Genomic DNA, 27300 nt, shown 5'->3' on the forward strand with positions numbered 1-27300 from the left:
TATAACTATTTTGGACAAATTGTACAATCAATAAATGCGTTTAAAGGGCAGTGGTCGTCGCGCCACGCATGCGCGAGATATATGGGTTTCATATAAACAAAGATGGCGACTTTGACCGTTGCACAGATCAACGAGCACTAAGTGAGACGTTCAAGTTCCAAGCTTTAATTAGGCATTTTTAGGTGATTGGAAAGTTTCAAAGGAGTCACCGGCGGTATTCAGTGCAAGTCGCGCCCAGGTCAAAACCTCATACTTGTGATTTCCCTTTGAAGAGCGCATTGGATTGTAGGGAAATCAATGTTTATCAACGCAAATGTCGCACATGCGCAGCGCGAAGACCACCGCGCTTTAAGAAGGACGTAAACCTGTAAATTCAGTTGATTACCGTTAACTAGTATATCTTAGGTGTAACAAATCATCATTCAAGTCTTTTCAGTTTTTGTGAAACAGTGTCCGAACTATTGTTTATTTCGAAAATCCCACTGTTAGTCGAAAGGCCCGTAATATTATTTCAATTCTAATTATAATGTACGTGGAAGTATGTACCGATTAGTTTTGGGAACAGAATTTCCATTTGATGCTGAAGTAATAGTACCAATGATTTGTCAAAGTTTTGACAGAAAACAAAATCGTTTGTTTTGTTTTTCTCCGTCAAACCACGGTTAGTAACCGTGGTTAAACTAATGCATGTACCACGGAAATTAGAGGCTGGTAGTCGTCGTGCTGCGCATGTGCGAAATTTGTGTTGATAAATATTGATCTTCTCACGATCCAATGCGCTCTTCTAATGGAAATCACAAGTGTGAGGTTTGACCCGGGTGCGACATGCATTAATACCGCCGGTGACTTATTCCATACCTTCCAATCACCTAAAAATACCTAATTAAAGCTTGGTAACGTCTCAGTTTATAGTCGTTGATCTGCGCAACAGCCAAAGTCGCCATCTTTGTCTATATAGATCCATATATCTCGCACATGCGTGGCGCGACGACTACCGCCCTTTAAAGTTTTCAGCAGTTGTTTTTTCATGGTTGTTTCAAACTTTTATCATGGGTATATTACCCACCATGCCGTCACACACATATGTACACTCCTTAATGTTGTTATGACAACAGACAATTTAGGTAAAGTCCCATTTTCTAGGATTTGCTGTTGACTGGCTAAATCTTAAATGAAGGGCAACTGGATTTGATAAGACGGTGTGTGTAAGCGTTCGAAGAGGATAAATAAATAATAAATAAATAAATATGGTGTGTGATAATTATTCCAATTCGAAGTGTATATTTATGTTTCTAAAATACAGACTGTGACAGCTGGGAACAATAAGATTTATCTGGAAATCTCGCTGTACACATGCTTTTATGTATTGTTCAGGAAGAATATTGACAACTGAGCGATGTTGTCCCTCGACAACCGTCTGCTACCCCCCAAAGTAGAATGGTAGCGACCGAAGCCATTTTGAATGGTACTTTCACAATCAGCGCTATGGATGACCAGTTTCTTGCGGCGAGATAACCATGCGGCTGTTCCGTAAATTTCGACTGAAAAACAACAAATCTTGTTTTTATTCAATAATATTTCTTGCCACGCTGAGTGCTGGGATTTTGATTATTCTGAGTTATAATAATGGAGAGGAAAAGCTTCAACATCGTCGTCCGTAAGTGCTTACTGTTTTATGTTTACCTTTACATTTTTAACTTGACGATGAGAAAGGTTGAAAAGGTGGAGTAGGTGTAGGTAGGTGTAAGTCGGGGTGGGTCGGGGTGGGTCCCGGTAGGTGTATAGGGCGGGGAGGGGTGAATTCTGGGGAAGTGAAGTCAAGCAACTCAATTACTAAATTATGTCAAATTAGGCTGAAAGCGCTAGTGACCTCTGGCTCATGGTCGCGGTCGTCTTAAACTTCAGATGTAGTGCGTACATGTGTGTATTGTATGTTATTACAGGCAGCTGTACGACCTGGCTTGTTGGTGCAGCACGTCCTGTCTCACTTCTAAGTCACTGTTTTCAGTTTATGTTTATGCAAGATATTATTTATGAGATCTTGAACTTGGCAGCTGAGAAGGCCCGTATTTTTATTGGGCAGAATTTGGCATTAAGGTGTATTTTTAAAAGGACACGAAGGAAAGCTTCTAGGACAATGATGGTAGTTGTCTTTGACGTTTATGTGAAGCCCACAGAAAATTATAATTATGTAACTTAGGTGTGATTAGATAAGATATGCCTTAGCCACGTCCTGACATAAGTCGTTTTCACTTCTGATGCAGTGTTTCCCGACTGCGGCCGTATTTTCACGAGTTATATGAAGAAAAAAAGAGCATGGATACACTGGATTGTGAGTGAAAATAATTTGTATATCCCACACAATTGCAGGGCGAGGCAATGGCATTTTGTTATTGTTATTATGTTCCCATATTTGGTAAAAAGCGCCAGGAAAGTCATATATATAACTACGGTACGTCATCCAAGCTGTTAATTAAAGTGCCGTGGTCGTCATGCAGCAAGTGTTCGAATTTCATGTAAACAAACATTATATTCTACACGCGTTGTGTATGTTGCTATGAGTCCCATATCGAACAGGACGCGGCTCGACGCAATGACCACCGCCCTTTAATACCAGTGCGCACAAGGGCAATGACCTTTCAAAATTTTGTCCAATGATTGATTAATCTGATGTTTCATTCTATTCATATGCAAATGTAGGTGGACACATGCTCATTGCAGTGTTTGCGGTTGTGCAAGCGATAAAAAAGCTGACCAATATAAATGTAATTGTCATATGCGACAGACTAATAAAATACATATATAATTAGCCATCATCAGAACAAATTGGTAAAAAACAAATGTGTATAGAAATAAGCATTGGAATACCCAAAAAATACTTTTGAATTCTACACGATGTTTTGATGTCACTGCAATGCTATGATATTTGTTTATCCTGTTTTTACGTTCGATTTCACATGTATAATCTTGTAGAGAATGAAAAGTAATACATAATTATTTTTCATTGTGGCCTTACCATATTTATTTAATCCTGTAATTCAGTCTGATATCCTACGGTGTCTTAAACATATGTTAGGCTTCCATAAGATTTAATGTTTGCCAACATATATATTAGAAATTTCAATGAGGAAGCCGCAAAAATTATTGAACAAGGAGAGAAGATCTGTTTTACCAAACGCTATATTATATGAGAACCTGTCTTAAACTCTATACTTTAGGCAGGTTTTCCTGTTCCTGTTTTCAGATCATTTTCAGTTGTCGCCATAGCAACAAATAGCTAAAGTATGTCTATATTCCATGACAATTAGACCACATTTATTATAATTTCAAAGGCATTTTATCAAATTCTGAATATTTAATAGATAGTTGATGCATTTACAACATACATATGTAATTGACGAATCCACTTGTATGCAGGAAAATTTCAATTTGTATCTGCATGCCCTGGTATTGACGGTTTGTAGTCTGCATTTACATGTATGGCATCAAAGTTGAAGTGTGGTGGTAGCGTATCATGTGCTTGACTTAAAATAAAATGTATTTTCCATGCATTATACATGTCTTCTCATCAAACACCACGTAACGTGATCATTGTGAGGGAATTGTGAGGGAAACTATAGGAATTGCCGTAATTGGATTACACCTTAGATATCTACTACTATCTGATGGAAAGACTAATTGAGAGGATCACTATGAGTTTATCATGCTTCTATTTACCGGGTATACACTAGCTGTTAAATGATGCATATGTTGTGATGGTTGGGCAGATTCTGTTGAATCATTAAATATTTGTGTGTTTTTAATTTTGTGATTGTCGCGAACAAGCTAAAATCAAGAAACTAAGAATAAAACACAAATATTTCATGTTGCCCAAGTCCAGAGACATTTAAATATTCCACTTAGATTTCACCACAACAATAAAGAGAATTGTAAAACATTGGATATTTTGACAACGTGCCAGACATTTTTTTTTAACAAACTTACAGTTAGTGATAGTTAATTAATTACACATTATTTATGAGATAGTTAATGAATAATTAGGCATTATTTGTGGCAGAATATCTATCGGAAAAAGAAAACAAAATTTAATTGCGTGCAAAACAAAAATTGGTGGTATTGTTTTGATCATAGTGCAACAGTTTATTCATTTTTGAGACAAATTATTCTTTGTTTCAATTATGACTAGTCTGATGTGCAATGCTGAATATAAAACCCCTGAAGTTATGGTAACACATCGTCTAATGACGTCATTTTTTTCCACTCATTTTTGTTGTCTATTGAGGCTTTTCAACAAGCAATGTGATATTTTTTTTTACTCGCATACAAAGTTTCAAGAATTCAATATAATATACAGTTTTAACTGCAGGGGTGGAATATATGATGTTTTATATATTAAATTCTGCATGCTTAAAGGGTGGTGGACGTCATGTAGCGTATGTTTGATTTTCATGTAAACAAACAATGCATTTCGCTTGTGTAGCGTATGTCGCTTTGAGACGCATACCGAGCAGCATGCATCACAATGACCTTTAATTATTCGCTCGGTTTTAATTTCACTATTATTGATAATGAGAGAAATCTGTCAAATTAATTGTAAAATATGATAGAAATTTAGTTCAAAACCCAGTAAATATGATCAAAATGTCAAAATAGTTGAATCAAAAAAAATTTAAAATTCTTCATTTATATTTTCTTAACTTGTCTCTCAGGAATATTTCATTTGAGTAATTGTCCTTCATACGAGGGAGGGGAATTTGGGGAGCCTTAATTTCCATTCCTTGTCTGAATGACAATACTCTAAAATAAAAAAAAAAGATGTCGCTAATTACAATTTCGCCTTGCAAGCACTGTGCTGTGCTGACCGCCTCTGGACATTTACCCTTAGCTAGCTTTTCTGTTGCAGATGTCATAACAATACTATCTGATAAAAATAAAATCTTAGATTAGGCTTTTGCTATTTTATTTTATTCTATTATATTTATTTATATTGTATTTTCTCTATTGAAAAATTCAATAGAAGGCATATAAACCAAAAAATACATTGGTATTTACAGAATCATTATAATATTACTCATTTTGATCATAGTAAATCTCTAATTCATGTAAACGCATGAGATTCTAATACGGCAAATAAAAAATGTATTCATTTTTCACTGCACACACTACATCAGATTTTAATCACATTGATAACAATGATGCATATATACAGTTAAAATGCAATCAGTAAAATTCATATTTATATAATTTATAATTGGGACCTTCATATTTTATTCGTTTTTTTTTCAAATATCAAAAGTCATTTAAGTCAATTAGTCTACTGCATTGTACTGTGCTCATTTGAATATCAGCATCCTATTTGTCTTTCAAAATAAACTAGAGATGTATATAAAGCACATTATAGATGCATAATTTCAAAAATGTTGAAAATAATATGTCTTATTTAGAGCAGAAAACCCTGCTTGACCCCATGGTCATCTATATTGATCTTTCAAGTTCATTCTTAGAACATATCGCTTTTGGAATCATTCACCATCAAATTTTCATTCTGCGTAACACTAGATTCATTAAATGGTTTATTTTGGTAAGCTCATGTGTGAATTTTCGGTCTTAGCAGTCCCTCCAAAAAATTGGTTAAAATTAAAATAATACAAGCAAATTGGAGAAAACATAAGAAATTAGCAGAATTGATACACAATTAGCATATGAGATGTGTGTAATGGTACTGTGAAATACTTTATTTTAGCTGGAATTAATTTTCACTAAAAAGGCATTTTAGGTGTTTTGTATGGAATTTATTAATTTATTTTCACAGATTTTTGACGAGTTGAATGTGAAATATACAGAAAAAGTATATTCGCTGGATTTATTTTCACGGAATCATCCTTTCAGTGAAAATAGCGAAAATAAATTCCAATCGAAAATAAAGTATTCCACAGTATATTCAAATTCAGTATCATTTTCAGCTATAATTCTGCTTTCAACACTCTGTCATTTCACTTTTTCAGACTTTGGAAATATACACATTGGGATTAGACTGTCTCGAGACAGATTAGTTTTACATTACTAATACTGTTGCACATGATTGCCGCCAAATTAGCATCAGTATTTGCCTGTGGCTCATAGTAACATAAAACTTGCGTCTGCTGACATCAACTTAAGAAAATATATCATGGGATTATATATATATTTTTTTTTTTTTTTTTTTTTGTGCCAGGCAACAGTTCCGACCATTGATTGTCTCTGTTGTCTCTCCTGACTTTTTTTTTTATGTAAGTGCAAATTGCAAGTACTAGTGCTGACATATAGTGCATTTTTGCCACAGAAGTATTAATGTTTGGGACTACATGACAGGGCTGTGTGGCCATCTCTCTATCAAATGGCAATTTTTTAATGTACTATTCTGGCGTCAACCAGGCTCGGTCGAACACAAGCACCTGCGGACGTTAACAAGGTTCCTCCAAAGTCGCATTCGCTAGTGAATGAATCTCGGCCAGTGGCCTTCCTATTGAGTCTGTGGCACACTCACCCAGGGTAGGGGTCGACCCTTTTGATGTTCAGTTAGGATTTGAACTTGTGTCTACTGGCCATGAGTCTGATGCGACAACCACTAGGCTACCAGTGACCGGTAAATTATGTATATTATGTTATTATGGGAACAATATCAAACATATCTGGCCTGATGACTTCAGGGTTTTAAGAACATCACTTTTTGTACCTTGCTTTGGCTATAATAAATGTCATACGTGAACTTTCAAGAAAACATTACAGTTTATTGATGTGTTAATTATTTCTGTTGCAACACAAAGCACATATGCAAATAAGAGAAATTTATATGAAATTGGGTACCATGCCATTAATAAGTGGATAACAATGTGTAATCTCGATAGATATGAAATTCAATGAATATTATTATATAATTTGAATTATAGTACGTGTTCTAGGGATTATTTACTTAACCTTCATTAATATGGTCGGACGTAACTTAAAGCGAGAGGGTCGTCACCTGCGCATGCACGGGAATTGAGTCCCAAGTGACGATAACAACACACGCTAAAAACGCAAAGGCTCATGAGTAGACGCTTGTTTGTAAACAATGACACGCTATGGCCGTCTGACACATGCGCAGGTGACGACTCCCCCTGCTTTAACACTTAGCTAGCATTAACTGAATTAAGGCTTACATGTAGCTTAGCTTGCTTTCAAAATTTTACATGTGAAAGTACAGTAATCAGAATAAATATTTCTCATATTAGTGATATTGGTAAATACTTAAAAGAATAAAAACTGAAATTATTGATGACAATAATACTCATTTTAAAATAACAATTTTAAGTTGATGCTTGGAAGTTAAGTTGCGCCTAGACTGTGCTGAATGTGTGCTTATGAAAATGACAGAGGTGTGTCTGTGGTTATATTTAGTAATTTATAAATTTAATTCACTCCTTGGTTCATGTGCACCTCAATTAAAAATGTGCATTTAATAGTACACAGTATGCATGCAACACTTTGAATAATTAATTAATCTAATTTGTATAATAATTAGCTGAACGCTGTGGAATCAAATTGGTGCTTTGCTCTCATGCTTGTGGAACTATATAACCAACCTGTAAACACAGAAAACAACAATTGATCCACTCACAAGTGAAATAAATAAGTAAATATATGAAGTAAACTTGTCCTGACATGTACCAGTTTGTCAATAATGTAATTTTGTCAACATTGTTGATTTATTCAAAAAGAACTGAATTTGGAGTTTGTTTCTGTTGATGCATTTCATTTCATTATACAAGTTGTTATCGACCATTTTCCGTTCACTGCTTGTGAAATCAAATGTAAAAACAGGACAAAGGCCATATCGTAGTAGCGTCAAAACATTACATGGGATTCAACAAATGCAAATCTATTTCGACACTTAAATAATATGGTACATGTATATGCATTTTGATAATGGTCAATTTTGATGAAGTAAGGTTATCTGTACGGTATATTCCTGTTTGAAAAATAGGCGCAGGTACATTGAATTACCCGGTATAAAAATGATGTTCAAATCATTTGATTTTTCCAGCAGACGTTCTCTCCCCTTCTTTCCCCCATTATGTGAAATCTTACAATGGTTGAAAAATCATTTATTTATTGTGCCTATAGCAAACATAAGAATCCCACTTTAAAATTATACAACATATATGGCTTGTGTTTATTCTATGTCTCTAAAAACAGTGGAACACTAAAGTGGGGCTTCCTGTGAATACATAATTATATAATCTGTGTTGCTAAGATACACACCACTGTAATATGTATTTCTATGGGCTCTATGCAAGCTGCTGTGAAACGGCGATCAAAGAGCCGATGAAAATAGCTACATTGTAAAGTGAAGGAAGCTGCACAAACTCAACTTTGATGTAATCTTAATTAAGCAACCAAATTTATATACGTTGTAAATGTACAAGTTATCTTGTTCAGGGGAGTCTCAACAACTATATCGATGTACAGTTTTCTGAGAGTTTTCAGACTTTGTTTTCACCATGATGGTAATTGCCAGGTGGTGAAAATGCTCAAGTGTCTGTTTCCAAGAATACTGTATTTGCTGTGTTAGGAACTGTTGTAATATTATACATCTGTCAATCTACATAATACCTACAAAATACAAATATATTTAATGTCTAATGTTTTTGTTTGATATTTGATAGGGCAGAAATGTGTTTCCATCATATTAGATTTGTTTGAAAAAAGTAGAGCCTAATTAACATAACAATTCATACAGAAAAGATAAATTTACCAAGTTGTTAAGGTATTTCCTGGAGGGGGGGGGGACTTCAATGTACCCTTGCATGTAGCAAAGATTTGTGTCAAAATAAGCTTAGAACATTTTGTTCTAAATGGCAACTAGTGTCATGTAATAGTTTTAATTATTTGTTATGTTTTGGGTGTAAAAAAAGTAAATTTAACAGAAAACACTTGCGAAATGATTGACTAATTTAGGACATTTTTGAAAAACACTGAATTGCTGATGACCGGTGAGCATCTGAATCACTGTGTAGTTAGTATTGGCAGTATTTTAACCATACACAACAAACTCAATAATTAATAACTAGATATTGGAGTGTCTGTGATGGATGATTCATGTGTTAAGAAGGTTTAACTTATTTTACGATGCAATTTGCTTATTTATATGATTTTTGAGTATAATCAGCCTCTAAAAAACTAATCGGACACGGAACGAAACTGCCGACTAATATGTCATGAGACAAATACCTGAACTGCATGGTTACTGAAGGTTGCATATCCATGTATGTAATAAACAAATTCAATTGATTTGAAAAATTAATTTGTTTTGGCAAGGATTTATAACTAAGATATGGAAGGGCTTATGCAACTTTTATATCTTTGTAGGGTTAAATGTATATTCTGCATCCCCAATCAAATGCTTATCTGATTAATAGGAACACAGAATACAGCGAGTGCTTAAAATAGTGTGATTGCATTAACAGAAATGAACGTGACCATCAGCGTATTCAAAAGGTCAATATATATTTAATACATGCTTTTCGAATATACAAGGATGATAGTGTAACAACCCAAGACAAACACTAAACTTTTTTTTGTACAGACTCATTTGCATAATTCAGTTTTTTAGAATGCATGTTTTTCATGTGACTTTGTTTCACAATTCATGATACTTTTCTTCACTTCTCATGAGATTTTTATTTCATATCACATTACTTGCATACCTTTAACTTATTAACCCTTGGTTTTGGATACTGCACTTGGCTTTTTAGTCCCTGCTCGATTGAAATTCGAACCAGAAACATATAATTTGGTCTCTGTTCGTCCATCCGTCTGTCAGTCTGGAGTCATAATTCAGAACCCTGTGGACCAAATCTGTTCATTCTTTGTATGTGCCTAGTACTTTATCTTGAACATGCAGTGGTTTACTGATTCAATCCAGTCATTTTGTTTTTTGAAAATGTGGTATCTTATGCATGCTTTGTCAGTTTTTTGTACATAGTACATTATACATGTCAGGATACGTGTCTATGATGATTTGTTTCACGATCGGATCAAATATGGCCGACTGGCAACCATTTTGTTTTTTGAAAATGTGGTATCTTATGCATGCTTTGTCAGTTTTTGTTCAAATTTGGTACATACATTGTACATTTTAGATTACATGTCCATGACAATATGTTTTACAATCAGATCAAAGATGGCTGACTGGCAGCCATCTTGCTCTTTGACCATATAACTACTATATCTCCAAGGCTTAGGGATCATTTTCAATCATATTTGGCAAATACATCATATACATACATGTATTGGAATACATGTCCATGTCAGGTTGTTTCATAATCAGTTCAAAGATGGCCGACTGGCATCCATCTTATTTTTTTGAAAATGTGTGAAAGATTTGTCCTTGATGATTCGTTTTGTGTTTTTTATCTCTATACATGAGCCGGGACAAGCTTGTCCTGTTTGATTTCTGACCAAATATTATGATTTTAGAAGAGTCATTTAATACATCTAATTTCTGTTGCTACTAGACCATCCAATTGTTCACTCTAAATTATTAACTAGCGTTTTGGTGCATATTACTTTCTTTTTGGCATGAATAACATTTCCCGTAATTCCAACAACGACTTGCAATGTAGTAGTAGTGAAAATTTCTCTGGAGTTTTTAAATGGAGTGTAGGCGGCTTTTGCAACATTTGTCATTCAATCATTACAATTCTTATTTGGAATAAAGTTAAATGGTTTATAGTAACTCTTCATTTCTATTCTGCTTAAACCACAAGCACACATGTATTAATTTTAAGCTTTTTGTAAAGATTGCAGAAAGGACATAAACTTCCATTTCATTTACAGGTGCAATGTAGCATGAATATTAATTAATTGACGATGGAGAAGGAAATTGCATTTCCATGGCAACGGCACAACTTGAGAAATTTACAACATTACAAACATTAAAATGTGATTAATGATTTATGTTTATATTTTGGTGCCTCTTTTTTAATCTCTGTGAAGTAGCTAGGTATTTTATATACATGCATTGACTAGTCACTGAAACGTACATACATACTATTAAAAAATTAGATTTGAAATTGTATTACCCCCTTAATTCCCCTGCTCCAAAACAACATATTATGGTCTAGCAGTATTCAGTAATATAAACAATGTCTTTTTAGCTGGCTTTATAGTTAACTGTTTAAGCTAATTTAGCATGTAATTTTTTTTTTTTTTTAATTTAGCATGTGTTTATATGTTTATTACTTATGTTAAATATTTTTTATTCTTGCCTAGAGACAGTTCGAAAACAGAGACTTATCAGGAGCGAACGCCTGGTAACCGTTGCGGTGAAAACAAAGGCCTAAAACAACTGTATTTTGGGATAGTTGTTTTGTGATGTAGCTCTGTCCTCAAGAGTTGATCTATGCATGTCTGTCATGGATAAACTAAAATATGAAATAAAAATTGACTAATTTACATAAAATAAAAATTCAAGTTTCACCAAAAATATAGGAAAGCTGGGTTATCAATAGACGATAAATAGTGTACTATTTTGATCCATAAAACATATGGTATAGTATTTATTACTTATTGTTAGTTTTTTTATTTTAAAAACACAACCGGTGGTCCTCCTGAACATTCTTAGAGTTTTTTTTGTTTGTTTTTTTAACAGAAACAAATATTCATGCCCTCTCACTCTTATGTGATTATGTCTAATGACAAATTTTGTCGATAAGTGTTCTCTATTTATTGCTTTTTTTAACGATGTCATTATTGTCATAATTGAGGAAATGAGCATTCATGTATGGTTACTGAATGGAGAACAGACAACATTGCATTTTTTATTATTTTTTTCTTCCATTTCTTCCAATAATAGAACTGCACATGGAGATAAAGTGAAGAAATAAACAAAAATACATCACCAATTTTTTCAGCACCTGGACTTTCCTTCGGTGTCATTAAAACAAATAAATACTGCAAAAACTAAAGCAGTAGTGGAAAAAATAAATAAATGTTATTTGAAAAAGCAAATTATAAGGATACAATGGAAATTATTTTTTTCGTTTGTGCAAATCAATAGAATTACTATATTTATATTTAAAATATAGTAATTCGTTTTTTTTGTAGATGAAAATAGATACAGATCAGATGTAACATTTGCCGTGCTATGATCTAGCATTGGCAGGTTTAATGAGAATTTCACTCACACAATGACAGTATCATTCTAGTGGAGCTTTGTAGAAAATTTGCAAATCTGCCAAAATGTAATAACACTGTTATGCTCAAGATAGACTTTCAACGTATTGCCTACTCTATATATTATTAGATGGAACTGACTTCCACATGTACATGTGTCACACTAGTGTATTCGGTTTGATTAATAGAAAGTGTTCTGACTATGTATTATTCCAGAGCTTGAGCTCAACAGATACATCAAAGAAAATTGCCTTGATGCCCAATGACTTTTCTTTAAATCTCTTTAATATTCCCTATATTCTTATATGCTAAGGCCATTTTATAAATGTTGGTCTTAGTGCCTATTACATGCCCTGTTATTAGGAGCTTTGAGAAGGGATCTAGCACAGACAAAACCTGTATTAGTGACTACACCTGCCTATAGTGACCACTTTTAGACAATCCCATAGCAACCTGTGTATAAAGACCACCTGCCTATAGTGACCACTTTTAGACAATCCCATAGCAACCTGTGTATAAAGACCACCTGCCTATAGTGACCACTTTCAAGCAATCCCATAGCAACCTGTATATAAATACCACCTGCCTATATTGACCACTTTTAGGCAATCCCATAGCAACCTGTGTATAAAGACCACCTGCCTATAGTGACCACTTTTAGACAATCCCATAGCAACCTGTATATAAATACCACCTGCCTATAGTGACCACTTTTAGACAATTCCATAGCAACCTGTGTATAAAGACCACCTGCCTATAGTGACCACTTTTAGACAATCCCATATCAACCTGTGTATAAATATCACCTGCCTATAGTGACACTTTCAGGCAATCCCATAGCAACCTGTGTATAAATACCACCTGCCTATAGTGACACTTTCAGGCAATCCCATAGCAGCCTGTGTATAAAGACCACCTGCCTATAGTGACCACTTTCAGGCAATCCCATAGCAACCTGTATATAAATACCACCTGCCTATAGTGACACTTTCAGGCAATCCCATAGCAGCCTGTGTATAAAGACCACCTGTCTATAGTGACCACTTTCAGGCAATCCCATAGCAACCTGTGTATAAAGACCACCTGCCTATAGTGACCACTTTTAGACAATCCCATAGCAACCTGTGTATAAATACCACCTGCCTATAGTGACACTTTCAGGCAATCCCATAGCAGCCTGTGTATAAAGACCACCTGCCTATAGTGACACTTTCAGGCAATCCCATAGCAGCCTGTGTATAAAGACCACCTGCCTATAGTGACCACTTTCAGGCAATCCCATAGCAACCTGTATATAAATACCACCTGCCTATAGTGACACTTTCAGGCAATCCCATAGCAACCTGTGTATAAAGACCACCTGCCTATAGTGACCACTTTTAGACAATCCCATAGCAACCTGTATATAAATACCACCTGCCTATAGTGACCACTTTTAGACAATCCCATAGCAACCTGTGTATAAATACCACCTGCCTATAGTGACACTTTCAGGCAATCCCATAGCAACCTGTATATAAAAAACCCCTGCTTATAGTGACTACTTTTAGGCAATCCCATAGCAACCTGTGTATAAAGACCACCTGCCTATAGTGACCACTTTTAGACAATCCCATAGCAACCTGTGTATAAATACCACCTGCCTATAGTGACCACTTTTAGACAATCCCATAGCAACCTGTATATAAATACCACCTGCCTATAGTGACCACTTTTAGACAATCCCATAGCAACCTGTGTATAAATACCACCTGCCTATAGTGACCACTTTTAGACAATCCCATAGCAACCTGTATATAAATACCACCTGCCTATAGTGACCACTTTTAGACAATCCCATAGCAACCTGTATATAAATACCACCTGCCTATAGTGACCACTTTTAGACAATCCCATAGCAACCTGTGTATAAATACCACCTGCCTATAGTGACCACTTTTAGACAATCCCATAGCAACCTGTATATAAATACCACCTGCCTATAGTGACCACTTTTAGACAATCCCATAGCAACCTGTGTATAAAGACCACCTGCCTATAGTGACACTTTCAGGCAATCCCATAGCAACCTGTGTATAAATACCACCTGCCTATAGTGACCACTTTTAGACAATCCCATAGCAACCTGTATATAAATACCACCTGCCTATAGTGACCACTTTTAGACAATCCCATAGCAACCTGTGTATAAATACCACCTGCCTATAGTGACCACTTTTAGACAATCTCATAGCAACCTGTATATAAATACCACCTGCCTATAGTGACCACTTTTAGACAATCCCATAGCAACCTGTGTATAAATACCACCTGCCTATAGTGACCACTTTTAGACAATCCCATAGCAACCTGTGTATAAATATCACCTGCCTATAGTGACCACTTTTAGACAATCCCATAGCAACCTGTATATAAATACCACCTGCCTATAGTGACCACTTTTAGACAATCCCATAGCAACCTGTGTATAAATACCACCTGCCTATAGTGACCACTTTTAGACAATCCCATAGCAACCTGTATATAAATACCACCTGCCTATAGTGACCACTTTTAGACAATCCCATAGCAACCTGTGTATAAAGACCACCTGCCTATAGTGACACTTCCAGGCAATCCCATAGCAACCTGTGTATAAAAACCACCTGCTTATAGTGACTACTTTTAGGCAGTCCCAAAGCACAAAATATTAGCAACTTGTGTATAAAGACCACCTGTATGTGTTCAGGGTGAATATCAGACAATATTTGTGCAGGAATGCCTTTGCTAGAGAATTATATATTAATATAAAAATGCTTTTGTTGCAATAATACTATTTTACCATACACAGTATCTTAAATGAGTTTATGACATATAATGACCACCTGTCTTTAAATACCAATTTTAATAAAGTGGTTGCTATACACAGATTTGATTGTACAAACTCTAACTATTGACTGCTTACTCTTTTATATCTTCCAGAGGTCTATTTGCAGCTGATTATGAGAATCAAGACGACAGACACCCAGATCATAACTTATTTATGTTGAACCAACAACACGATATGCTGAATGGCTGGAAAATTCCCGATTTTCATGGGTCTAATTTCTTCAAACACGACTCTGATAAGCTATGGTTGCAGGACATGTTTGCCGGAAAAAAAAATTTCTCGAAACAGTGTACTACAGAAGTACAGAATATCACATTCCTGAAAATTCATAAAACTGGTAGCTCTACTATACAAAACATACTGATGCGATTCGGCAGTCGCAATAACTTGAAGTTCGTACTACCACCACGTGGACATCACCTTGGGTATCCAAATTATTTTCAGAAGGCATACATGGTTGAATCGAGTGACGGTCTCTATAACATTTTCTGTCACCATGCACGGTTCAATAACGAGGTCATCACGAACCTGATGCCAGGTAATACAATTTATATGACAATACTTCGGGATCCTGCGTCAGTATTTGAAAGTGCTTTCACCTATTTCTTAATGGGCAAAAAATGTAATTATAACTTACCTGATCGACAAGCGCTGGAAATGTTTTTGAATAACCCGATGGCTTGTTACAGTCAGTTGAAACATGCGACACATGCACGTAACCCGCTGTTTTATGATTTTGGCTTGGAGACAAAAAATTTTGAAGATTCAAATACGGTTGACTTATCTATTGAAATAATTGATCGCAAGTTCCCATTAGTTATGATTGCAGAATATTTTGAGGAATCCGTCATTTTACTGAAAGATCTGCTCTGTTGGACGTGGGAAGATATGACTTACTTTAAACTGAACTCACGAAATGAAGAGTCGATAAACCAAATAACAGATGACATGAGAAAAAAAATATATGACTGGAATAAAGCAGATAAGAGACTCTACGACTATTTTAATTGGACCTTTTGGCGAAAAGTTGACGAGTATGGCCATGAGAGGATGCACGATGATGTGCTGAGATTACGAGAATTGAATGAAAAATGGAAGAGTGTATGCCTACAGTCGGATCAAGTCACTAAGAAAGGACAAGGCAATTTTAAGATTTTTCAACCCCCGGGGGTGAAGATTAACAACTTTCTACTTAAACCTGAAGCGGAGAGAAACAGTGTGTGTCAAAATATGGTGATGCCCGAACCACAGTTCACAGAGAAGCTTCGTATCAAGCAGTTTCCGAATTTGGCTCATAAGATGCGTCCAAACAAACAGCACATTTATCCTCAGAATAAACCAAAATTTTAACCTTTTCTGTAATTAACATTACGGTACAGCTATTTTTTTTTTTAACCTTTATTGTAATTTTATCTACTGTCAACAGAATTTGTTTCATTGGATTACCTTGGATATGCGTAACTACCATATTTGCTTCATCATAAATGCATTTTTAATTGCATGCTGGATTATTAAAATATTACTTAATTTGAACATAGACTATTTGTCATTTTATACCTAGAGGCATGCACTACTACAAGCAAATACGGTATCTTTGTGAATTCTTTGTGTAAGGTTATAAATTTCACAGCAGTCGTTAATTGATTGTCCTTATCGTGACATATGTGCGACAGATACAATGTATTTTGCACACATTTTCTATATGTTGTATGGGACCCATATCGAACATGCATGTGACTTGTGAAATGTATTTATATTGTTGCATGATTTGTTCACTTTTCCCACCAATAAGGAACATACAAATTAAATATGTATCGTGTAATTGTGATAAAACATACGGTAATAACCAGAGGGTTCTTCAGCGGGGAACATTGGTGCAGCACCCTCATATCTTGGGCTTGTGTTTTTTTTAGTTTAAATAAAATAACAAATTTCGCAAAATGGAGGTGTTAGCGTGAAATCACCTCGACTGGTTTAATCTGCAGAAATATTATTATTGCTATTAAATATTCAAGAGGTGGGCGCGGAAATATGTGTAAAGGTCACATTGCAGACCCAACATGTTGAAATTCGAGTTTGTCGTAGTCGTCGTAAATAGACTTTAAAAAAAAACTTGTAAAAAAAAACGGCTGCTACAATCAGCCGACGTCTTCTCGGTCAGAGGTCAGTTGAAGAGACATTGTGATTGGCTTAGAATATTGTTAATTAGAACACTCATTAATATAAATACCTGTTGAAAAATCGACTGGTTCCTGCAGTGTCGATAGAGGGCCATGCAGAATAAGCCAGTCAGTTTGTTTACAAACAAGGGTCTACTCACGAGTCTTTGCATTTTTAGCGTGTGTTATCGTCGCTTGGGACTCAATTCCCGCGCGTGTGCAGGTGACGACTCTCTTGCTTTAAGTTATGGTTCAAAGTGAAAAAACTATCAAAGAATGTACAAGAAAAAGCAATTTTGTCCATGTATAGTCTCTAAAAGTTACTTAATTTTGTTTTTCACTCGTAACAATTTTGAGATAATAAAATGTTGTCAGCCCTGCGGTACACTTCATTCGGTATCAAAACCTACCTTTAATTGTTAGTTTACTTTGTTTTTTTAATCACACCAACATTGTACCTCAATTTGTGTGATGACCTTCACATTTTTATTCCACTGTCATGTAATAAATATCACTGTTCTAAAAATAAATATAATGACATCATTTTTAACTTCGAGTGCAGTGCATCTTTAAACCACTGTTCCTGTAAATAGCGCCCTCTAGTGGCGGGATATTTTCTGTTACTCTAAAATATTTTAGCTGGAATTAATTTTAGCTATTTTTCGAATGTGAAATATGGGAAAAAATTCTTCCTTCAGCAAAGATAAATTCCAGTAGTTTTAAAGCCAAATGTTCAACCTAACAACCTAAAGTCACATGATGGTGAAACTGCTACATATTCCGAGTTTCAGCAACATGCAGATACCTGACTGCAGTTAGACAATTACTCCTTACTTTAATGTATTTTTGCCTACCTTCTTTTAATAAAAAAATAAATTTGTAGCCATGCAATCTTATAGTTCCAATCGTGCTGAAACCGTCTGCAAATGAGTTTTAATCAAAATTGCCAAAATTTGATGAATCCATAGCATTTGTCGTAATTGAGATTTATAGATCGTGGTACAGTACACATAAAATGGAAACGTGTGCAGGCAATAAATAAATACTGTTTCAATTGCAACTGCATTACCGTGCTGTGACTTTTCTGTGATTTATTGAGAACCTTGAGGAAGATTATTCCAAGAGGATTATCACATGTATAAATACGTCCGTCGTCATTTTAGTTTGCTTATTTGTTAAAGCGAACCTAAATGCGGCCTTAATTTATAGTTGTGTATATTGTAAACTGTATTCGAAATAATATTGCAGTGGTTTAATTTTGTTTTAATTATAACTGTAGCTTGGATAGGCATTTGAAGTGCTTGCCATGGAGGCCATTCATGGAGGGGAATAATTAACGAACGAACATATTTAACATCCGGGTACTTTTCAAAGCTATGACGTTTTAGTATCTGATCGCATTCGTATACGCCATTGTACATAGCCGTTCATGCTGCCTAGCATTGTGTACTATTAGTATAAACTCAACTTTTATATGCACAATGTGCTTTTTAAAACTTGGGTTAGAGCCTTATGCGTTTGAACCACAGTATTCTCAGAGTGAAAGCCCAATTGCGTTAAAGTACCGTACTTCCCCGATCGTAAGCCCCTCCCGAGTATGAAGCCCATCCCTATGTTTGACTCCCATGTGCGAAGCACAAAATGGGAGTCTTTGCAGTTAGTGTGTCTGTATGTGTGTACGTGTGTATGTGTGTATGTGTGTGTGTATGTGTGTATGTGTGTCCGACTGTTCCACTGCTATCTCAAGAACCATACATCGGTTTTTGATGAAACTTGGTGCATAGATGCTCTGGGCCAATGCGCAGATTTGATTAGGTTTTGGGAAAAATCCATGCTCGTTAATTACCTAATTTGCATGATAATTAGCTAATTTTTAGCTGTTCTATGACTGTTCCACTGATATCTAAAGAACCACTCATTGGATTTTGATGAAACTTGGTACATAGATGCTCTGAACATGTGCGCAGATTTGATTAGGTTTTGGGAAAAATCCGTGCATATTAATTACCTAATTTGCATGATAATTAGCTATTTTTTAGTGGTTCCATGACTGTTCCACTGATATCTAAACAACCACTCATTGGATTTTGATGAAACTTGGTACATAGATGCTCTGAACTAATGCTAGGTTTTGATTAGTTTTTGGTAATAATCCGTTGATACTAATTACCTAATTTGCATAATGATTAGTCAATTTTCGGTTTTTCCACTGATATCTCAAGTACTAATCATCACATTTCAATGAAACTTGGTACATAGATGTCATACGACACTGCACAGACCTGATAGTTTTTATGGTAATATCAGTACATATTAATTACCTAATTTGCATAATTAATTAATTTTCAGCATTTGATATAAGTAGTTAGCATTACATTTCAATGAAACTTGGTACTTACATACTCAAGGACTATGCAGAGATTGATTGTTTTCGATAAATATTTGTGCATATTAATCACCTAATTTGCATAATTAGTTAATTTTCAGCTTTTCCACGGGTATCTCAAGTACTAATCATCGCATTTCAATGAAACTTGGTACATAGATCCTTTAGGACTATGCAGAGACCTGATTAGTTTTAGGGTAAATAATTGTGCATATTAATTACCTAATTTGCATAATTAATTTTCAGCTTTTCTACTGATATCTAAAGTACTAATCATCACATTTCAATGAATCTAGAATTATGCAGACCCAATTAGTTTCCGGTAAATATTTGTGCATATTAATCACCTAATTTGCATAATTAACCAACTTTCACACTGATATCTCAGGTACTATACATCACATATCAATGAATGTACATGGATGCTGTAGATCAATAGACAGACCTGAATAATTGTGGGTTAAAATCTGTACATATTAATTACCTAATTTGCATAATTAACCAATTTTAAGCTTTCACACTGATATCTAAAGTACCGTAAAAACTCCAAAATTTCGACCGGTTTTAAATAATTGGTGTTAGAAATGTGACGTGTTTTTAGAGTCAAAATTAAGGTGCATTTTCGGACGGTCGAATTTTTCAGAATAGAAATCAGCAAATGAAAAAATGGGGATGATAGACAGTGTGCTTCATTAGTTTTTAAAAAATGCAATGTCCGTCAATTGACGTAAACTTCCTCATGTTTCACGGTAAAAGCAAAGGTCGTGGCCGAGTTGTAACTCAAAATCTAAACAAAGTCATCAATCAGTATTATGACAAGCAAAACAAAACATCAAGACGCGGAGAAGAGGTCAGCACAAAACTAATAGGTCAAAAGACAAAGCTGTCTCGCACTACCTAGGAAAACTTGCGAATGTTCGAAGTACAGGTACCCATTGGACAAAAGATACATGGAAGTTTAGCAAACTATCTCCCCGACCCAGTGCAATGTATCCAGTTAGAATCAAAGCTCACGTGTCCCTTATTTGAGGGACCAAATTCTGCCGTAAATTCGCCCTTGGATAAATAAAATGGGATTTAAGAAAATAAAATGGGACTTTTAAGGTGTATTTTGGCGTTATTTTTCGGACATTTCAATCAATCCTGCCGGCTAAAATAGAGTTAAGTTTTACCGTAGTCATTGACGTCTGTCTATTCAAGAGTACACGTGTATGATTTTTATCGTGACTAGCGTGAGCGGGTAAGCTTCCTTTCGAGAATGAGCTGTTATCACTGTGAACAATGTTAAATTATTCTTCAGATGACCAGTTTATTTTTTAAAAACAACTAATTTTTTTATTTAAAAAAAATCATGCCGTTTTCGCATCAAAATCCAAGCCAAAATATCGTACTACAACATCAATCTCTTCCGCATTGCGTTCAATAACATTAACATATTTAAATAAGCTATGGTAATTTGAACACGTTGGCATCATCCAGCTTTTTGATTGGTTAATTAGCGATTTGACCTATTTGACCTAAGAGAACATGGCGGATATCCTACAGCATCAAACGTTTATACGAGACCGGAATCATTCGCTTACGATGAAACTAAGTTGACTTTTATTTGTATTTCATAACCATTCAACAAATTTATTTTGTGTACATTATTATAATCACTACTGAGTACAGTAATAATCAACAATTCAGAAACGCAGCATGCCGAGATTTTTGTGTTCGTTTTTATTTGAAACTTCGTTTATTTAGAATATATTTTCGTTACCAATAAAATAAAAATCTCTCAGTCATTCAAAAACCCGGATTCATGCCTTCGAGGAAGGTCCCATTTGAACGCTCACATCGTTTTTTTTTTCGTTTGGGGGAAAACTAAAACTGGTCGCAATTTTCGAATAAGAATGAGTCGGCAATTTTTAGTGGAGTCGAAAATTTGGAGGTAAATAAAACACCGAAACCCGGCAAATAAATAGGTGATCGAATTTTTAGAGGGGTCGAAATTTTGGAGTTTTCACGGTAGTAATTATTCCATTTCAATGAAACTTAGTACAAAGATGCTCTAGGACAATGTACAAACCTAATTAGTTTGGGGTAAAAATCTGTTCATATTAATTCCCTAATAAGCATAATAATTCATAATTTTTTGGTTCTAATCACATTTCAATTAAACTTGGAGATATAGATTTTCTGTTACATTGCGCAGACCTCATTAGTTTTACACTCAAATCTGGTCATATTAATTTTCTGATTTGCATAATTAGTTTTCAGCTAAGTAATTTCGAATTAAATTTAATGTGTCTCCAATACTCTCAGCACATGGGAGTTCTTTCTAAGCTTTCTTTGATTTTACTTGGTATAATACCACTATTTATCGAGTTGAGGGCATTCACGATTATAAGCCCAGAGTGTTTTTACTGGGCGTCGACGATATTCTTTAAAATATGCGTGTAAAAGGTGTGTTTCATTTCATAATAATCGTGATTGGCATGTTAGTTTGGTTCATGCTTTTAGTTTTATGAGAAAACTCGCATTAATTTTAAGTTCAGAGTACATGGCGAACGTACACAACGTGATTCGCATCGTTTCTATTCTGTCATTTACTCAGGATGAACATCGATGTTGCAATTCTGGAGTAATCCATATTTCTTTGAGTAGTAGCCTTCGAAAAGCCAAATATGTGATTGTCAAGGCGTGTACCTGGTTATTGGGCATGGTTTACTTTGAGACTATCATGAAAGGCCTAGGGTTTGAACGATGAGACATGTTGGTGACCGAGAAAGGTGTTTAAATTCTTCCTCCACACTCAGTTTACCCACGGTTACTATTAACCGTCGTTTATATTTCGGAAATTGCGAATAACCAGTTTTTAGGGAAAAAAATCATCGTTATTTCGTTGCAATCAGTGCTACAGATCGCATTTTAACATTGCGGTAATTCACTTCCGCATTGCGCTAAAAAATCATCGTCAATAATCGGAAAATTTCATCATTACGACACATCATTTTGATTGGTTAATGAAAGACATGACCTGTTATGTCAAAGGAAGTTGTTCCAGGTCAAATCGTGCTGAAAAAACTCATGGTGGAAAATTGTTTTGCGTCGAGAGTTTGCGTACGATCGAAAACATACCAAAACGAAGATAATGATAAATGCTTTCGTCCACTGTTTCCTCACAGACCCTACCCATTATTTCACCGTAAATTCAGACGGTATGTAAATCGTATTGTAATAAAATGTGTGTTTTTTATGAACATGTTTGTTTCTTCATTGTAAGTATCGTTCAAATCAATGACGCATTTTTTTTCAAAAATAAGTATTATTTTCCCGAGCCCGGCGTGGTGAACGAATATTTTTTTTGGATAATTTTTCGTTGTTTGCAAGATGGTTACAGTGTTTAACCCCAAAACAAAATCATTTTTTCTGAGTTGGTCCTCGAGTACAAGCTCATCCCTTACTTTTCCTTTACGTGTTCGTGCCTCCGGGCTTATGATCAAGGAAGTACGGTATACTGTGAAGATTCAATTCAGTCCAGTGTGAGTGATGAGAGTATATCGTCGACGATGCCCCTTGTTCGGATGAAAGTTTTATTTCAAATTACACGGAAGTCTGTGAACAATCTGCTTGGTGTTCCTGTGACACTTGTCCCATGATTTGCCAGTGCAGCCCCGTGAATACATGGACGAAAATGTTTCCACCACCACCCTACGAACTCAAGATTGCATACTCCAGCATCCATACTTTGAATAATTTGCACGCCGCACAGTGCAATACTGGAAACAGCATTTATTAGACAGACAAAAAACAAAACAAAATGCCTGTCTCGATCAATCGCACATCCATAATGTTTGTATGTTGATATGCTTGTAAATAACATTAACGTAAAAGTCGAAACAACCTAGACTAGAAGTCAATTCACCAGTCCAGCCAGCTATGGCTCCCTAAGTTGCTTATATTTAATCAGATACTATTTCGTTATCATGCTTTGTTGCCTTACCTGTTTATACCTCATGAGGGCGTTTTTTATGGCAAGATGGCGCAAACGGAAGTCCTTCGCAGGTTTATGGTTTCTCATATTTAAATCATCATAACTCTGAAGATAATCATTTTTTTTTTCATTTTTTTTTCAAATTTATAATCAATATACATAACTTGATAAATACAAACACCAAAATAGGCTCTATTTAGTTCCCCTTTAATCCAAATCTAAACGTTTTTATTAATAATTAATCACATGGTGAGGCTTGGTGATGTCATTTGAAACATGTGCTATTTTTGGAGCAATTTGTAGAAAAAATTATGTATTGCAGACATAGATAAAATTTTCTCTGTTACAATATAGCTTGTATGAACAGTGTATACTTCTTCATCAGTATTATTGTAAGATTTGTCGTAAATCTTGGGGAATGTTTTATAGTATAGCGCCACCAACGACTATAAGACACAGCATACTGAAAAGGACGTTAATGCAAGACTTGCGTTTCGAGAAGCCAGTCGAATTGTTGACTCCCGTGTGCGAAGCACAAAAAGGGAGTCTTTGCAGTTAGTGTGTGTGTGTGTGTCCGTCTGTTCCACTGATATCTCAAAAACCATACATCAGTTTTTGATGAAACTTGGTGCATAGATGCTCTGGGCCAATCCGCTGATTTGATTAGGTTTGGGTAAAAATCCATGCATATTAATTACCTAATTTGCATGATAATTAGCTAATTTTTAGCTGTTCCACTGATATCTAAAGATCCACTCATTGGATTTTGATGAAACTTGGCACACAGATGCTCCAAACTAATGTGCAGATTTGATTACTTTTGGGTAAAAATCTGTACAATATTAATTACCTAATTTGCATAATAATTAATCAATTTTCGGCTTTTCCACTGATATCTCAAGTACTAATCATTACATTTCAATAAAACTAGGTACATAGATTTCATAGGACACTACACAAACCTCATAGCTTTTGGGGTAATATCAGTATATATTAATTAGCTAATTTGCATAATTAATTAATTTTCAGCTTTTGATATTTCAGGTAGTAATCATCACATTTCAATGACACTTGGTACATAGATGTCATAGGACACTGCACATACCCGATAGTTTTTAGGGTAATATGAGTACGGTACATATTAATTACCTAATTTGCATAATTAATTAATTTTCAGCTTTTGATATATCAAGTAGTAATCATCATATTTCAATAAAACTAGGTACATAGATGTCATAGGATTATGCAGACACCTGATTAGTTTTAATTGGATATTAATTACCTAATTTGCATAATGTTTCACTGATATATAAAGAACCACAAATTGGATTTTAATGAAACTTTTAAAGAGAACTATGCAGAAACCCAATTAGTTTTTGGTAAATATTTATGCTTATTAATCACCTAATTAACATAATTAATTAACACTGATATCTCAATTACTGATCATCACATTTGAATAAAATTTGGTACATAAATGCTCTAGGACAATAGACAGGCCTGATTAATTTTGGGTTAAAATTTGTTCATATTAATTCTCTAATTAGCATAATAATTCATATTTGTTTTTGTTCTGTTCTGTTCATATTAGTTACCTGATTTACATAATTAGTTTTCAGCTTTTCCATCAATATCTCATGTACTAGTAATTTTGAATTAATTTTTAATGTGTCTTCAATACTCTCAGCACACGGGAGTTCTTTCTAAGCTTTCCTTGATTTTTATTTGCTGTCACCCATGCTAACCTCATGTTTTTTAATAAACGATAACTGTATTGACGATATGTATGAATGCTTTCTGAACTGTAACCGGAATTGCGTTTATACCCAGCATAAGTAAATTGACATTTGTTCGAGACATTTGGATAATAAATTCATATCGAATTCAACCGTGGTATTAAGCGCATTATTGCTGTTCTGAATTGCGTAGCCATCCCAACCTTTTTCTACAATTATGTGCATTTGTAAGCCTCGCTGAACTACAAAATACATCTGAAGTTACCATGCTATACCGTGCAGTGGATAAAGAATTTATGCAGATTTCCTATTATATCAATTGAATGTATTACGCAACACTTTCTCACCATATAAGGCAATTACCACAATATAATTAGCATAGAGGAAAAGAAAACTGAACTGAATATCTATTCAAACAAGTCATTGAAAATGACACAGTCCTCGTTAAATTTTCGAAAGTTCTTTGTGCTCATCATATTAAAGTGGATGTGCTGTCGCGAGCGTGTCCTTGAAACTTGAGTCCAAAGTGGCGTATACAGCAGATTCAAACACATGTTGCGTGATGACCCCTCCGGTTTAAGAAAAACATAAATCACAAGTGAAAGCATGTCCAAGTAATCACATTTTGAACAAACAAGATGGCCGCCAGTCGGCCATATTTTATCAAATTGCAAATTGAATTGACATGTACATATATCCATTTATAACATGCTAATTATCAATGAAAATGATACATGGGTGACAGAGACATAGTAATATGGCCAAAAATAAAAACAGCCGTTATTCTGCCATCTTTGATCTGATTATGAAACAAAGTGACATGTATGATGTATGCGCCAAATACGAATGAAAATGGTACATAAATCTTGGAAATATAGTAGTAAGGCTAAAAAGTGAGATAGCTGTCAATCGGCCATCCTTGATTCGATTTTAAAACAAATTGTCATGGACATTTATCCTAACATGTATAAAGTATGTGCCAAATTTGAATGAAAACTTACAAAGCTCGTTCACGATATCACAATTAAAAAAAACAAGATGGCTGCCAGTCGGCCATCTTTTATCCAATTGCAATAGAAATTGTTATGGACATGTATCCTAACATGTATAATCTATGTACCAGGTATGAATGTAAATTGACAAAGCATGTCCAAAATACAACATTTTCAAAAAACAAAACAGTCGGCCATTTTGAATCGTTCGCTAAAACACTGCATGTGCATATGTCCCACATAAAGTACTGGGCACATGCAAAAAAATGAATGGAATTGGTCAAAGGATCCTGAAATATGACTCCGGACGGAGACCGAATTATAAGTCCCTGTTTTCGGACTTCGTCCGAACGGGGACTAATAAAAGAACAAAACAACCAGTATTACAAGAATTAAAATTATTTTATTCTCATAAGCATAAGTTTTTTGTAAATCAAGTATGTGTATCTTTAAATTGCACAAATTATTAATTTAAATGTATCATAATTATTTCCATTAGTTTGGTAGGTCATGTACATTTAATACCAGAATCATTCTTTAGGTTAAAGAGATAGATGCGGCTAACCTTTCAAAAAACAATAACTTCTCTGTGTTTTGCCGAGTGGAAGATCCCATTAAATAATTAATGACAAACATATTTATTCCTAGGAAACAATGACTTAGTGATTTACCTCGGTGTTAATTCTTGTTTATTGGTGCATGTGGGTTTCCAGTTTGTCTATTCGATATTTTGTGGACGAAATCTTAACACATAATTTATATCCATAATTTTGACACACAATTACTGCTGTAATATATTCATAGTCGCGTATATACAATTTGGGAACATGTAGTGACCTAAAAAAACAAATAGAAATGATTTTACCGGAACCTGATGGGAGAAAAATAATATTCCCAGTTTAGAGTTCATTATAAACACAGGCATTCAATTCAAGTGGCCATTTTGAATATCTCAAAACAAATTTGAAGTTAATTTATGAA

The 27300-nt window shown here is 34.8% G+C and overlaps 1 protein-coding gene across 2 annotated transcripts; it reads left to right on the top strand.

Annotated features, from left to right (window-relative positions):
* Window positions 1–1461: 1461 nt before the first annotated feature.
* Window positions 1462–17776, top strand: LOC100377789 (galactosylceramide sulfotransferase-like). Of its 2 annotated transcripts, XM_078011395.2 has the most exons (3): window positions 1577–1657; window positions 2265–2332; window positions 15160–17776. In XM_078011395.2, the coding sequence occupies exon 3, from the start codon at window positions 15221–15223 to the stop codon at window positions 16415–16417; it is 1197 nt and encodes a 398-aa protein (XP_077867521.2). In that variant the 5' UTR covers window positions 1577–1657; window positions 2265–2332; window positions 15160–15220; the 3' UTR covers window positions 16418–17776. The 2 variants fall into 2 exon arrangements, with proteins under 2 accessions (XP_002737319.3, XP_077867521.2); XM_002737273.4 differs by lacking the exon at window positions 2265–2332 and having other exon boundaries at window positions 1462–1657.
* The last annotated feature ends 9524 nt before the right edge of the window (window positions 17777–27300 follow it).

This window comes from Saccoglossus kowalevskii, chromosome 12, assembly GCF_978046115.1.
Source record: "Saccoglossus kowalevskii chromosome 12, keSacKowa6.1, whole genome shotgun sequence".
Taxonomy (NCBI): Eukaryota; Metazoa; Hemichordata; class Enteropneusta; family Harrimaniidae; genus Saccoglossus; species Saccoglossus kowalevskii.